Source organism: Epinephelus lanceolatus, chromosome 22, assembly GCF_041903045.1.
Source record: "Epinephelus lanceolatus isolate andai-2023 chromosome 22, ASM4190304v1, whole genome shotgun sequence".
Classification (NCBI taxonomy): Eukaryota; Metazoa; Chordata; class Actinopteri; order Perciformes; family Serranidae; genus Epinephelus; species Epinephelus lanceolatus.
Window position 1 is genome coordinate 2,056,158 of NC_135755.1, and position 16,120 is coordinate 2,072,277.

Here is a 16,120-nt window from a genome sequence, read left to right on the forward strand (position 1 = left end):
ACTGCTAACAGAGCCAACAGAGCTAACAGTTAACAATGCTAAAGGGCATTTGTGGCTCAAGATGTATCCACCTACTCACTGAGGCGACCTGGGGTAGACCAGAGGGTGGGGACAATGTTTCCACAGCAACACAGTTGGGTTGGGATGGCGATTCTGGCGCTAATCGCCAAATGAGCGGCAGCGCTAGTTAGCTCCCACCAGACCCTGTTGGTACACAGTGCAGTAAACGTACAGGCTGACATGAGTAACGGTCAATATCCCTGCACTACAGTTTACCAGGTTTTCATGTCACCATCATGAGTGTACAGACAGACACAGACTACGCCAAAGATTTTATTTGAGCTGTCTTTGCACAGCGTGACATGCAGTGAACTTTGCACAGAGTACGGGAGCCTTGACAGAACTTAAATAGACAAAAACACGATCAATCAGTTTCACAAAAGAAAATTCATTTGGTCCATGTTCAGAGTCACGTTGCAGCGTCTGCCACCAGGTGGCTCTTCATGTGTGTTTTCAGACAGTGGCTCTGAGTGAAGGCTTTGTCGCAGAGCGTACACTTGAACGGTCTCTCCCCGTTGTGGGTCCTCATGTGAACAGTTAGATACGTTTTGCGAGCGCATGCTTTCCCACAAACCCCACAAACAAACGGTTTGAGGCCTGAGTGGACCGTCACGTGGTTATCCAGATTAGTCTTGCGTTTGAAGGCCCAGCCACAGTCCGGGCAGCGGTACGGAGCCTCTCCGGTGTGGATTCGCATGTGAATTGTCAAAGGCCCCTTGGTGGTGAATCCTCTGCCGCATTCGCCGCAGCGGTACGGCTTCTCATTGGTGTGTCTTCTCATGTGGATCTGCAGCTGCTTGCTCGTCAGGAACATTTTGCAGCAAACGTCACAGAGGTACGACCTCTCTCTGTCCGTGTGAATCTTCTCATGTTGTCTCAGCGTCCCAGGAAGTTTGAAACGCCTTCCGCAAATCTGACAGCTGTGAGGTCTCTCCCCAGAGTGGGTCATCTTGTGGCGGGACAAAGATCTGTAGTCGCTGAGGGATTTGCCGCACACGCCGCAGAGGTGCGTCTTTTTGTTGGTGTGAGTCCTGCGGTGAGCTTTTAACTGTTCCTTCAGTGCAAACACTTTATGGCATGTGTAGCATTTGTGCAGCTTCCCCGCCTCATGGAGTTTCTGGTGATCCACCAGGGACGCCTTCAACGCAAACGCGTCACCGCAAACATCACATTCGTGCGGCCTCTCCCCTGAGTGGGCAGCCACGTGCTCATTGAGGCTGAGAATACCGAGGAAAGACTCTCCGCAAATGTGACAGTCGTCAGTTTTGTGGTGACTTTGAAGATGATCCTTTAACGCCTTTGAAGACTCTGAGAGCTCTCCGCACACTCCACAAAGACCTCCCGGATCGTCCACGTGACTCCAGGCATGTTTGACAAACACCACTTCTGATTTGTGCAGAGCTCCGCAGACTCTGCAGGAAAGAACGTCATCACTGTTCTCAGTCTCTGACTCGGACGTTCTGACGCCACAACGTTTGGCTTTTTCTTTCTTTGTCGAAGGCAGTTCAGAGTCTTTCAGCTCCTCGTCGCTCCTGTCAGGTTTCCAGTCGTCATTGCTGTCATTCGCTTCTTCTCTTTCTTCTTCCTTCTCAAGATCATCGTGACCGTCCCCCTTCCTATCAACCGGTTCTGATATCCCATGATCCTCATCTTCAGCTCCCTCTGTTTCCATGTCTTGTGGTTGTGATGTCGAGCAGCTGGACAAAACGCCTTCTCCACCACCTTCCACCACCTGAACAGGGCTGCTGTGGGAACCAGGAGCAGAAATTAAAAAGGTACTGAAACAATGCGTTCAAGTCTGTCTGATAATGTGCTGCAGGAGGTGAACATCACAATATGGCCAAAAGTATGTGGACATCTAATAGAGCGGTGAAATCTGCACTGACAAATATTTGCCGTGGAGTGGGTCACCTCTCCCAAGTCAGTTCATCTGGGTCGGCCACAAAAACACTCACAGCTGGGTTCCAGACGGCCTTTTGAAGCAACGCAAGCACAAGACCTGTTCCTCACGGCCTTCATGACCTCAGGGTCAACAGGCAAACTAGTGGCTCAGTAACTTGCCGTTCTCACACGTATGACTCTCACCTACAGCTGCCACGTTCAGGTGTCCACATACTTTAAGCCGCTTAGTGTTTGTGTCACTCCTTTACAGTGACATTCCTTTTGAGTTACCTTGTTTGAGGACTGGTGTCATCACATGTCACCATGGCAACTGTGGACACAGAGTCTTCAGTGCCGTCGTCTCTTGTCTGTGGAGGATGAATCTCCTCCTCGCTCGTCTGAGGTTCTGCTTGTGTCTGGAAAACAAAAAGGTCCATCTGAGATCCATCATCTGAAAACAAGCGATGGCTTCTTTCAAAAAACTTCCCAACAGTTAGAAACTGTTACAAACTCTTGTCTGTCATGAAACAGGAAGTGACAGAGTACCTTCATTCTGATGTAGAGCGTCGACTTCCATCCTGTGCAGCCGATGTTTCTGTGGATCTCCTCTGCAGTCAGTGTCTTCACTCTCAGACGCTGTAACCTCCGTCTCTTGTCGGACGTTAAGATGTCAAAGCGTCTGTCGTCTCCGGACAGCTGAGGGAAGGTGGACCTCAGCAAGTCCAGAAAGTCTGTCTCCTGCAGTCCTCGAGGACACTTCAGCTTCAGCATCGGACACTTCTTTAGAACTGACGGGGGAAAGATGACAAAGTGAGAATTCACTGTGAGTTTTCCTTGAAGCAGCAGAGATTAGATCAGTGGCTTTCAAACTTTATTAAACCAAAGTAACCTGTTATTGAAGTCTTTCATTTAACTTCAGAAATCTAAAGAGAAGCTTCGGTTCATCCAACATACAACTTCACACCACAAACTACTTACGACTTTGTACACATACCACTGTTTGAGAGCACGTCGGTGTGAGAGTCCTCCAGGATGCGGATCTTGAGGTCGAGATGGTTCTGTGTGTCACTGATCTGAGGTCTGCCAGGTTTCCTCTTCTTATACTGACATCTGGGAGGAATAAAACCAGTAGAGCAAAAGAGATTCATCACATTCAGATACTGTGGTGCCTGGACCCTGAATACCTGCTCACAGTTCTAGTAAAGACGCTAAGAAATTTATCAGGATGCATTAAGGTGCGGACACACCAAACCGATGTCAAAGAACTAGTGGTGACGAAAGCCAACACGGACTACATCCTATGGCCAAGTAGCACGTACGTTCTGCACCTGCGTGAGAGAGAGCGGAGTGAGAGAGTGGTACATCCTGTCAGCCGAGGGGTTTCCTATCTGTGCAGCCGAGCACCGCAGCACCTCCACGGACTATTACATCCAGACGGTCCCGGTGTTTCCTCCGCAGGCTCCACTTCACTCAGCTGCCCGATAAACCCGCTGCTTCTTCCCACTTTAACCTGAATAACAAACCAGGGCTCGGTGCTCCGGTTGGATCCAAACGGAGAGCTGGGGCTAGCTCAGAGACTAGCGGAGGCTAACTGGCTGTGCTTCCCTCTGGTCATGCTGCGGCTAACACTCGGCTAGCCGCTCCCAGCTAGCTCCAACATGCTCAATCGGCCAAAAAGCTGCCGCTGCCAAAGTGCCAATGGTGCGGGACACACCGCAAAAACTAGGCCGACAGATGCTCACCGATGGCCCGACTTTGGTCGACGGCCGACCATCGGCTTGGTGTGTCAGGGCCTTTAGATTGAAGTTACTGCTGGGTATTTAATAATTTTCCTGCTGATACTGATATTTTTGGATTCGTAAGAGGCAACAGTACACCCTGTGTAAGTCAACAACAATCCCTAAAAATAAAAAAATGAAAAGGACACTTAAAACCCTCTATGGTCCGTATTATGATGTCAGTTGGAAAAAAAAAAAAATTGGATGTGTTTTTGTCATAAAAACAAAAACAACAAAATTTTATTTTCAAAAATATTATTTTTTGACCACTGTTTGTGTGTGTTGTCTTGAGGCAACACTGGACCGTCGTGGTAACAAAGTGGAAAAAGACAATTTTGTTTAAAATGATTACAATTTATTAAAAACACTGCATAACATTAAAGGTTTACAAATCATGTCATTTGGAAAGTTTAAAACATTAAAAACAATCTTTCTATCATGTGTCGCCGACTGTGGAACAACATGTTGGAATGAATGTGTTCAACAGTGTAAATATGGAACAACATACAAACAAACAAAAGCTCATAACCATGTTATCAACAATGGAACAAAACACACCACGATACCAAACAACAAAGATGGTGAGTCAACCTTTAGTATGTGATCATTTGTGTTACATGTCAATGTTGACAGTGTCCGCGGTGTCTGTCAGTCCTCATGTGTTTTGTGTTGCTGCCATCACTGGCTCACTGCATATGGAAGTCCATGAAGCAGTTCTTCTGGGGTGTGAAGCACAGGTAGGGGGCGCACTTTCTGCACTTCACTTTCACTATACCCGTACAGCCGGGGTATCTGCACCGGCCCTTTTTCTCCCCCCACACAGGCCAGTGATCAGTGTTGTCATGACGCACAGTTGATGATGGACCTCTGGGCCTCTTCTCAGCCTGGTCTCCTTCAGGCTGCTGTGATGGTCTCACCCTCTTCAAGACTTTCCTCTCCATGCAGAGGCAACTAGCAACCTCTTCATCACTAAGTCCTAACTCATCCTCACTGTCATCTATTGGGACGACTAGTTTTGGTTTCTTCTTCCTTGAGGAGCCAGAGAACATTGATGTGTTCATTCTGTACATGGGAAAATGTGTGTAAAATAAAAGCATATGCTGTACAGAGGTAGTAGTGCAAGGCAGTAGTATACTTAGGGCCCGTCCCAATACCCCCCCTTAGCCCTACCCCTAGATTTGCACGTTCCCGCGAGGGGTAGTGGTGTCCCATTTCCTTTGTGTGTGTAGGGGTAGGGGGCATAACGAGGGGTAGTGGGTATGAAACTAGCCCTTCGGAGCGAGGGATTTCAGATGCTGACTTGCCAGCGAGGGGTAGACGTCGCCATGGCTACCACCGAGCAAGAGACGGGGAAAAAAAGTTCATACATGTGCGTATAATTTTGCAAATAAACATGGAACTTTAGTAAAAACGTTTTCGAATAACTGTGTATTTGTGTAGAGAACGGTATAACAATTTTTTACTATTCACGATGTCTAGATTGGAGTTGACTGAAAGCTAGCCAGCTAGCTAACATTACCGTCATCAGGTTGCTTGTTAGCTAGCTAGCTAGCTCACACTATGGCGTCTGTCATCTGTCCTGTTCTGCAAAATTGTCGGACTTTTCACATTACGATAACACACCAGCTAGTATAACTATGCTGCCTCGTAATGTTAGCTGGTTAGCTAGCTAGCAGAAGTCCCCTGTCGTCTGTCGTTCATCAAACAAAGCATGATGAATACAGCAAACGTGATCGGTAGGATGAACTTAACTGGAGACTCCATTGTAGATGCTGGTTGGAAATAGATGGCTCACAGTTTCCTGTTTAAAATAGGTACGTATGCGTGGACATCGCCATGGCTACCACCGAGCAAGAGACGGGGGAAAAAGTTCATACATAGCTAACGTTGCTGTCGTCAGGTTGCTTGTAAGCTAGCTAGCTAGCTCGCACTATCTGGCGTCTGTCATCTGTCCTGTTCTGCAAAATTGTTGGACTTTTCACATTACGATAACACGCCAGCTAGCATAACTATGCTGCCTTGTAATGTTAGCTGGTTAGCTAGCTAGCAGATGTCCACTGTCGTCTGTCGTTCATCAAACGAAGCATGATGAATACAGCAAACGCGATCGGTAGGATGAACTCAACTGGAGACTCCATTGTAGATGCTGGTTGGAAATGTAGATGGCTCGCAGCTTCCTGTTTAAAATAGTTACGTATGCGTGAACTTAACCATCGCAGTGACGTAGTGAGTGGTGTCCCAATTCCTAGGGAAAGATTCCAACCCCAACCCCTCGATGCTTCATTTCGAGGGCCAAGGGGTAGTGGGATTGGGCCTTATTATATATTCTGTTATAACCTGATTTCTCCAACTTTACAGTATGCTTTGAGCAATACCAAACACATGGCATGGCTGCATTCCATAATGGTCCACTGTTGCCTCAAGGCAACATTTACATTTTCACAATTTTCTATTACTTTATTATGACACAAAGTACATTAAACTATTGAAAAATAAAGTTTACTCACCTATTATTGTGAACCTACTTTTTCCTGGTTGTACAAAAAATGTTTTGAGGCCATTTCTAAGGGCAAAATGGGGAATGTCGTCCGTGGGAGGACGGCTGGAGGAAAGGGCTTCAAAATGGATTCCAGAGAGTCATGTGACAAACTTAAACACTGCTGTTGGTTTATTTAGGATCTCACCCTTCCTTTAAAGTATAACATGAGTTTAAATGGCCAAAATGCTACATGTTGCCTCGAGGCAACACCGGACCATAGAGGGTTCAGTTTTCAAACAAAAATCATTCACTTCCTGTCTCTTTGTCATGTAACAAGTGATACAACTGGCTGTTTATGGAGGAACCTTGATGGAGTTTCATCAGTCGAGTCGTCCAGGTTCTGTGGGCGCTCAGCGGACTCATCCTCCTCCTCATCTTCATCCTCCTCCTCTTCCTCAACAGGGCCAAAGCCCCTGCTGCACTTCTCACCTGAACAAGACATCAATTAATTCCACTTTGCATTTCTGAATTTTTTTTATTATGAGTAAAATTACAGGCAGAACATGATGTGTGGTCAGCACATGCCAAACTCCATTAACAAAATACGGTATTTTAACTTCCCTCACCTCATGTAAAATCATACATGTGAAGCACATATGATTTAATACCATTAATAATAACACTGGTGTCTCTGCGTGAATTCGGCCTTCACAAAGCAGCAACACCTGAAAGGGAAGTCCTCATAAATCAACGTGTGAGTTGAGCTCAGTTGCCTCATTTGCTGCGAGTCTGGGACAGGGACAGGAACATAATACCGTATCAAAGAGCTAAATGATGTGCTCGTTTGTCAGTTACAGGTATGCCGAATTAAATAATAAGCCGTTTTCATTACAGAAACATTTTCAATTTTTTGATTTGTTGTATGCGGATTTGTTGACAGCCACATAAATATTAAATTGCAGAATATCTAAACGGAGTTCGGCATGTGCTTACTTCAACACAGCTTAATGATTTTAATTTGTACCCCAGGGAATTAAACACCCACCTGCTTTGATGCAGAAGACCTGAACCTGCAGAGCCTCCAGCTGTCTCCTCTGCCGGCTGATCTCCTCTCTGAGCCCCGAAGCCTCCTCCTCGTACCCGGCTACGAGTCTGTCCACAGCCGCTAAGATCTCCTGGGAGGCGGCGGTGAGTCTGTCGGTGATGAATCCTCTCAGAACATTTGCTTTAGACATTTTACTGTGAACTCTGAGCCTCGTGTCCGCTCACACTCTACACACATTTAATTATCTTCATTAAAAAACCATTCTCTTTGCGCATTGTTTACTAGCTCGACCCGTTTCCGGTTCCAGTGCGTGCATAAATGTCATCCGAGTAGAAATCGAGACCAGAGCAGGTGTTCCGCGTCTGCTGCGATTGAGATCTAATAAATTAAGAAAATAATAATAATTTAAAAAATAATAATAATAATAATAAGAAGAAGAATTATTATTATAATTATGTTAAAATTGTATAAACGTGCCAGTAGAAATTTAATCATATCACATTTAATCATAAATATTCTCCTATTCGTCCCGAGATAAACAGCAATGAAGGAGTTGAAAAATAAAATAAACCCGTGAAAGATAAATTAAAGTAAGAATGCAGGATAATATCAGCACGTCATCTGTATCGGCCGATATCGTCTTTAAAATGAACTATAAAAATTCACTTCACGTCTCCATCTGCTGGTGGGCCATCACGATAATAAGAGTGTACATGTATTATATGATGTTAATTCCACTACAGAGGAGACGTGATGATCACTGACATTAGGTGGAGAAAAAAGTGGATATCTGTATTGGTCATCGGTCCAATGAGTTGTTATATCAGCATATTGGATATCGACAAAAACCCAATATCATGCATCCCAAAATTAAATGTTTTTTAAATGTTGTATTGATTGTAAAAACAAAACTATCATAAATTAGCCTGAAGAACAAAATAATATTTGTGTGTAATTGTTTAATGTAAAGATCTTCACAGCTCATTAAAGAAACAAGACTGATGACATGTGCTCAGTGTCCTCACTGGGAGCCACTGATGGGAGATATTGTACTACAATAAAAGTACAAATACCACGATGTAAAATAAGTTTTTATTGCAGTGACAGAGAATGAACACAGGGGGGCGCTCCTGCACAGAGCAGCATGCTGTTACATATTCATCACAATATAGAGAAACAACACAAAAACCAAAACCAGTGTGTTTGCTCCAGTTGGAAAAAATCATAAATATTATTTAATATAAGTCCTCGTGTTCTGAGACGTTTGTCTTTGTTGAGCTTCATCAAACATGCAGAGTTTCAAAACAACTTTGTGACAACAAGAACAAAAACTGTTCTGTATCTGTTCTTCACTCATTCTGGAGAACTGTGACAAAACCCTAATTTTAACCCTTATTTTATTTTTATTTTGACTCTGCAGGAGTCCTGGTGATGTAGTGAACTCATTTTATTCCTGACTGATGGAGTTGACAAAAATCTGGGACACATATTTTTACCATTTCTGTCTTGTCTCAGCCAGCAGTTTAACTGAATTTTACTTTTTTTTTTAATCATATGTTTTTATCTTTTTTTCTCTCACAAATGTTCTGATTGTCTTTTGTGTTCAGCACTTTGTGTTGCATCTTATTATTATCATTTAATTATTTATAATTTAATTATTACATCTGTAAAGAGCCAACATTTTCATAATGAATATATTTAAAAACAAAAATGATTATAGCAGCACTGCAGTACTGTTAGTTAGTGTTTTGACACATTTTTTAATAGTTTGAAGTCGTGACGTTTCGTCTGGGCGAGGATGTTTTTTGACACAGGGGAAGTTAAGAAGTTAAAAACATGTATATAAAGTCTTTAAAAAATAAAATGTCACCCCAGAAACAGAATTAGCGTGTTGACAAGTTATAACTGGGGAGACATGATTTGTCCCAGTTCAGCACACAGAGGACTGTCTGAACAGACCGAGGGTCTAGGTACCACGTCTGAAGGGTCACTGCTGGTTCCAAAGGTGCTGGACTGAAAGGGTTTGGTGGAGAAAGGTCTTGTCTGTACCAAGTGAATTTCTGGTAACATGAGGTGACTGTGGATGTGACTGCAGTCGATGAGCTCAAGACTTTTTTGAGTTGTGGAAAAAAATCTTTGATTCGAGCATCATCAATTCAGAGATCTGAAATCATGCAACAAGAGTCTAAATGTAACTCTGAGGTTAACACTCCTCCTCCTCCTCCTCCTCCTCCTCCTTGTGTCTCCCCCCCTCCACCTTCTCTCGTTCTATTTTCACCGGCATGCTCGACTTCCTGGGCTTCTTTTTCGGCATGGGGTCGCCTGACTCCCACCGCCGCTGCCGACTGGTCAGCAGGCTGGTGATAGCCTCCTCTGGTTTCCCCTCTGTGACATCACAGTCACATGACACAGGATGACTGTCACAACTGGCCATGGGGATGGGGGCGGGACCAGTGAGGGGAGCAGGTGCGGTGAGGCTGAGCAGGTGTCGACAGCGTTCGGTTTTCTCCACCGCAGGAACGACAAGAGAGACGAGAGAAGGAGGTGAGTCCAGTGAAGGAGCACTGTGAGCAGGGAGGAGGGGGGGAGGAGGTGGGACCAGGTTGGATCTGTAGGTGGAGCCATTCAGGGCAAAGTTCTGGTTGGTGTTTTGGCTCAGAGTCTGAGGAAGAGGGTGAGAAGACGGAGGAGGGGAGTCTGAGTGAGGGGGTGTGTCGCTCTGGCAGCCATGTTTGGAGCCTGTATGAACATTTAACCCGTTCCTCACGGTGTGTGTGCGCATGTGTGCGTCATCATCATCGTGTTGCCAAAGTGTGTCGCTGATATGTTTTTCCTTGCACATACGTGTGTGAGTGTTGTGTACGTCTTTGCGAGCCTTATATGTTAGTGTGCCAGACTGTAGGCTTGTGTGCGGGTCAGTGTGTGTGTTTTTTTGTATGTGTGCGTCTCTGCCGGCGCCCATGTGTAACCGTGGGTTTGGGTTGGCGCTGTGTCGGTTTCGGCTGCGCAGAGAGCTGAAGACCATGGTGCAGCCCGTGACCGTGCAGCGATGTTTGATCTTCAAGTGGACGGCGTTGTAGTGGATCTTCAACGTTCCTGCACAAACAAGAAGAAAAAGTGGCGCTCTTGTTAAGTTTGTGTCGACTGACCAGGAAGAAGAAATCCAGCTCAAACATACACCAGTAAAACGACAGATGAGATTCTCTTCTGACAAACACATCACAACACTACTGTGGTCTTGTTTCTCCAAAGTAAAAAGTTATATTCTTTTGCTCTCTGAAAACCAGGAGAGGACCTCGAATTATACTTTGTGGAACCCCAAGACACAAGGTTAGCAGTTGACCTCAAATTGAACCCTGTGGAACACCTAGAGGCAAGTTTGCAGAGGACCTTGAATAGAACAATAAGACACAAGCTTGTATCTGTAAAACATAAAGAGACAAGCTTATGAGGGGACCTTCAAATTGAACCTGTGACACACCAAGACACAAGGTTAGCAGAGGGCCTTGAATTGAACCCTGTGAAAAACAAGACACAAGGTTACTAATGGACCTCGGCTTGAACCTATAAAACATCAAAATACAATTAGCAGAGAACCTCGAACTGAACCCCGACAACACCAAGACACGAGGTTAACAGAGGGCCTTGAATTGAACCCTGTGGAACACCAAGAGGCAAGCTTGTCAGGTGACCTTTAAATTGAACCTGTGGAACACAAGACACAAGGTTATCAGTGGATCTCAAATTAAGCCCAGTGGGGCATCAACACACTAGGTTACCAGAGGTCCTTGAACTGAACCCTGTGGAACACCAAGACATCAGATCAATAGTAGAAGACCTTAAAGTGAACCCTGGCAAAGTCAAAACCACAAGATCAGTAAAGGAACTCAAATTTGACCTTGTAGAAGTCCAAAGCAGTCGACCAGTAGCAGACCCGGGATTGGACTTTGTGGAACCCCAAATAAAGTAGAAGAACTAAAACTAAACCTTGTGGAACTGGCATTCACTCTAAGTAACAGACGTGCAGCAGAAATAACAACATTCCTACCTTTGTCATAGAAGCTTTTCCCACAAACGCCACAGCACACCCTGCCCTTCCGACCTCCTGTGGGTGACAGGGAAGGAAGGGAGCAGAGGGAGGAGGGGAGAGGACGGAGTGAGGAAGACGGGGAAGAGTGAGGATGTAGGGAGGAAGAAAAGGAAGAGGTAGGAAGAGGACAGAGGAAGGAGGAAGAGAAGGATGGGAGAGGATTTAGAGAGAAGGAGGAGGAGCTGTGCAGCTTCTGGGAGATTTTCAGGAGAGTGGAGGAAGAGGAGGAAATTGACGAATGGTGTGATGAAGAAGCAGGAATAAGTGAGGAGCTTAAGGAAGGAGAGAGTGAGGAGGTGTTCTCCTGTTTGGCCACGCCCCTGTGCTGGTCAGGCTCCTGGTCATTGTGGAATCGGCGGTCCTGATGCCATGCTGAGCGAGGTGGGTGTGGCTTGTCAGGATCTGCTTTGACTTTAAAACCTGGTTCAAACTCAGTCTGCTGCAGACTGTGATCATTTTCTTGTTCTCTTCTTCCTCCTTCTTGCCTGTGTCTCTCAGGCAGTTTGGTCCCACTGAGCTTCCGTAGGCACTGTGTGAGCTTACTGGGAGGAACAAGCTCCTGAAACAGAGAAAGAAGGAGGAGGGCGCACACTGAGAAGAGCTGGCTTTCATAAACGAGATCTTGGAGGAGAACATCATTTCAGTTAATTACCTTGGTGGGAGGAACCAAACAGTGCAAGGCGGGGCTTGGAAAGTGGAAAGGCAGAAGCAAAGACGGTCCACCTGGAAAGTTTTCAAAATGGTGGACAGGTTCACTGTGGTCAACAGGACTGTTCTTCTTAAAGCGGCAGACCCCGGTCACCAGACGTGAATCTCCTCTCGTGTTCTTGAACATTTCTGGAGTTCCCCCGTTGCGCTCGATGAACGTGTTGATGTTTGACTGGCAGCTCTTTGGGGCGGGGCTTAGCTCTGGATCAGAGAGGTGATTGACAGCTGTCAGGCACTGCAGGGTCATCAACTCGACTATGGGACGTGTCTCGCCGAAGCGAAGGAACTGTTTGAGGATGAGCAGCTCTTCTTCAGGGGCCACCATCAGCCAGCGGTCCAACACCTTCCCACTGGGGTGCTGAAGAGAAACAAACCTCAGCGTGAACGGATCAAAGTGGTCAAGACTCCAACGTATTCTCACTCTTGACTCGTCACATATTGACACTTAATCAGCGGACTTTTCTACACGTGTCGCATCTTAGGTGTGTCTGTGGTTGACGTTCTGGGACGGTGCATCGTATGTTTTCAAAATACAGGAAATGTATAGTTTCTGCTCGTTAGATGCAGACAGGCTTTCAAAATAATGTCACAGCAAACGTGCAATAAACGCACCTGGTTAGGTTCAGATAAAAACATCATGGTTTGTCTCAACATTTACACAGGAAGTGAATGCCAGACCCGTCCTACACAGACCATCCAGCCCCTTATGTTGTTTTCTGGAGGCGTTATAAACTGACGCCGCCCAGCAGCGTATCCTACCGCTGTGAAAGGATGGCCAAGCGGCGGTATTAGACGACTTCAGCATCAGAACAGGTTGAAGATTCACGACAGAAGAAAATACTTGAGCCCATAAATCCTGATTTCATAGCCGAGGAACCAGACAAGGCAAGTCAGGAGGGCTTTGCTCAGCCTGCTGCTCCTGCGAGAACTGCCCATTGGTTCGACATCCCATTGTTCCGACCATATTAAACTCATTGTTCCGAAGTCTGTTCCGAAATCATCATGATGCCCTGTGGTTAAGGTCTGGTTAGGTTTAGGCACAAAAACCACTTGGTTAGGGTCAGGAAAAGATCATGGTGTGGGTTAAAATGAAAAAGAAAGTGACAAACACATAAGCCGTGAGCCTGCTCTGCCTCAAGCCAGTCGCGGTGCACCACACGCCCGCCGCAAGCCGTTCAGCACTGTGGACAGTCGGACTAATGGGCTGTCGAACCAATGGGCTGTCGAACCAATGACATGGACCCGCTCCTGCTACCCGTTTGACAGCAAGCTAGCTTGCAAGTCGGTGGTTGTCGGGGCAGTTATTGCACGACGGTTAGCGCGTGGCGGTGTGAAAGCAGCTTCAGACATCAGATATCACTATGACATCGTATCATTGACTGTGTAAGTGTTTACCTGCAGCATGTACCCTCTGACATAGTCCCCCAAACTCCAGCCCAGTGTGTGCAGGATGTGGCCGACCTGAAGACAACAAAAAAAATCTGTTAGACATCAAATGTAGTTTATTACTTCACTGCATATTAAGACCAATTTGTGACATTTCCTCTTATTCAAAAGGTTCCCACCAAACAGCCAGGTGTACCTGATCTGGGGTCAGGATGCTGTAGAGACGATCCAGCAGAATCTTCAGCCGAACAGGAACAGCCTGAGCTCCGTACAGGACCAGGGAGCTCAGGTCGAACACCAGTCCAGGAAGGGCCACCTCCACTGGGCCGCAGCTGGAGGGCGGCTGGGTCTGAAACTGGAGCTTGGCCAGAGCTGGAGAGGAAGAGGACGACACGTGTTATCTCCTCGTCGTGCACTGGACAGAATATCTGAGATCAGTCAAAAACTCAGTGAATATTTTAAAACTGGAAATAAAAACTGTTTGAACGACAGTAAGGAAACATCTGCTTAATATTATGGACTGAAAACACTGTGTGTGCAGATGCTCTGTCCAGATGTTCCTGGTGATGTGATGACAGCGACACCTGACTTGATGTCACCGTGGTGACTGAACACACCTGCAGTGTGTGTGTGTGTGTGTGTGTGTGTGTGTGTGTGTGTGTCAGTAGGTGTGTAAAGTCCAACACAGTGACGCTGTCAAACTGCAGATTGTCTCTCTGTCTTGAACACTGAGCAGATGAACAGAAATGTTTTTCACATTTTAGACGTCACAGGAAGTTTTGTTGGGATCAGAAAACGTGAGCGGCTGCAGTCAGTCAGTGAATGATGTCGAGATCATACCTGAATAACATCAGGACTGTGGAAGGTTTAATCGTAGTATGACGAAGGATTCTATAAAGAGGTTGACTCTGACTTGTTTTCTGCTAAATAACCTCCAGTCTGTGAGGAACTAAAAAGGTCTGGTGCCGTTCACCACGAGAGTCTTTGAAACATTTAATCCACGACGTAGAGATTCACAATTTTTAGTTTTAACACTAAAGATAATAAATATAAATTGTGAAACAGTGTGATGTGCTTGAATACTAAGAAAATCTCCATAGAGTTTGGTTGGTGGCTAAAATCTTGGGTGGACACCTGCACTGTGGGGACACAATTCTACTAACGACCTGCATTATGGGGACACAAATCTTGGGTGGACACCTTCACTGTGGGGACACAAGTGTTTGGTGGACATCCACATAGTAGGGACACAAACCAGTTTTAACACCTGCATTGTGGGGACATAAATCTTTAGTGGACATCTGCACTGTGGGGACACAATTCTACTAAAGACCTGCATTGTGGGGACATAAAGCTTTGGTGGACACGCACATAGTCAAAACACAATTCTGTGGAACACCTGCATTATGGGGACACAAATCTATTGAACACCTGCACTGTGGGGACACAAGTCCTTGGTGGACATCCACATAGTAGGGACACAAACCAGTTTTAACACCTGCATTGTGGGGACACAAATCTTGGGTGGACACCTTCACTGTGGGGACACCTTCACTGTGGGGACACGAGTACTTGGTGGACATCCACATAGTAGGGACACAAACCAGTTTTAACACCTGCATTGTGGGGACATAAAGCTTTGGTGGACACGCACATAGTCAAAACACAATTCTGTGGAACACCTGCATTATGGGGACACAAATCTATTGAACACCTGCACTGTGGGGACACAAATCTTGGGTGGACACCTGTACTGTGAGGACACGAGTCTTTGGTGGACATCCACATAGTAGGGACACAAACAAGTTTTAACACCTGCATTGTGGGGACATAAATCTTTGCTGGACACGTACATAGTCAAAACACAATTCTGTGGAACACCTGCATTATGGGGACACACTCTTTTGGTGGACACCTACACTGTGGGGACACAAGTCCTTGGTGGACATCCACATAGTAGGGACACAAACCAGTTTTAACACCTGCATTGTGGGGACACAAATCTTTGCAGGACACTTCCTTCAGTAACCTGTTTCTTTCTTTAGTCACCTGGTTTTTATGTCTGTCTGCTACTGTATAATTATTTTGTTTATCACATGTTTGAAATAAACTGCTATGAACTAACATTATGGGGACACAAATCTTTGGCCGACACCTTCACTGTGGGGACACAAGTGTTTGGTGGACATCCACATAGTAGGGACAGTAACCAGTTTTAACACCTGCATTGTGGGGACACAAATCTTTGGCCGACACCTGCACTGTGGGGACGTACCCCATTGTAGGGACAGCAGAGACAGTCCTTTCATGTTCATCATTAGAGCCAAAATGTCCTCACAGGTAATGGTACCAACATTAGAGCATGTGTGTGTGTGTGTGTGTGTGTGTGTGTGTGTCTTACCGTGTGCGACCCAGCCGTGTCCACAGCGATCACATGACCTGAGCTGGACAGTTCCTGGTTTGAAACACGCACAGCTGCAGGCGGACACTGTGCACCTGACGGACTGAACACGACACATTAACACTCTTTATATTCAATACGTTCCAAAGCTTAAACTGAATGAAGGACATTTCCTGTCGTGGTTATGACTTATCTGTAAATTCAATATTCAACACACACACACACACACACATACAGCAACATATCATATCAGTGAGGTGTGTACCTCCTCAGTGTCTGGAGTCATCCTCAT

General features: G+C 45.8%; 2 protein-coding genes across 2 annotated transcripts; both read right to left on the reverse strand.

Moving 5' to 3' along the window:
- Positions 1–317: 317 nt before the first annotated feature.
- LOC117246409 (uncharacterized) lies at positions 318–7,550 on the reverse strand. The gene is made up of 6 exons (XM_033610275.2): positions 7,244–7,550; positions 6,564–6,687; positions 2,936–3,051; positions 2,488–2,729; positions 2,233–2,357; positions 318–1,805 (listed from the first exon to the last, which is right to left on the reverse strand). The coding sequence occupies exons 1-6, from the start codon at positions 7,431–7,433 to the stop codon at positions 470–472; spliced, it is 2,133 nt and encodes a 710-aa protein (XP_033466166.2). The 5' UTR covers positions 7,434–7,550; the 3' UTR covers positions 318–469.
- A 773-nt stretch (positions 7,551–8,323) lies between these two features.
- LOC117245751 (zinc finger protein basonuclin-2) lies at positions 8,324–16,120 on the reverse strand. The gene is made up of 7 exons (XM_078164723.1): positions 16,094–16,120; positions 15,829–15,931; positions 13,624–13,799; positions 13,437–13,502; positions 11,986–12,399; positions 11,292–11,892; positions 8,324–10,339 (listed from the first exon to the last, which is right to left on the reverse strand). Exons 1-7 carry the CDS (start codon positions 16,118–16,120, stop codon positions 9,447–9,449), a joined length of 2,280 nt encoding a protein of 759 aa, XP_078020849.1. The 3' UTR covers positions 8,324–9,446.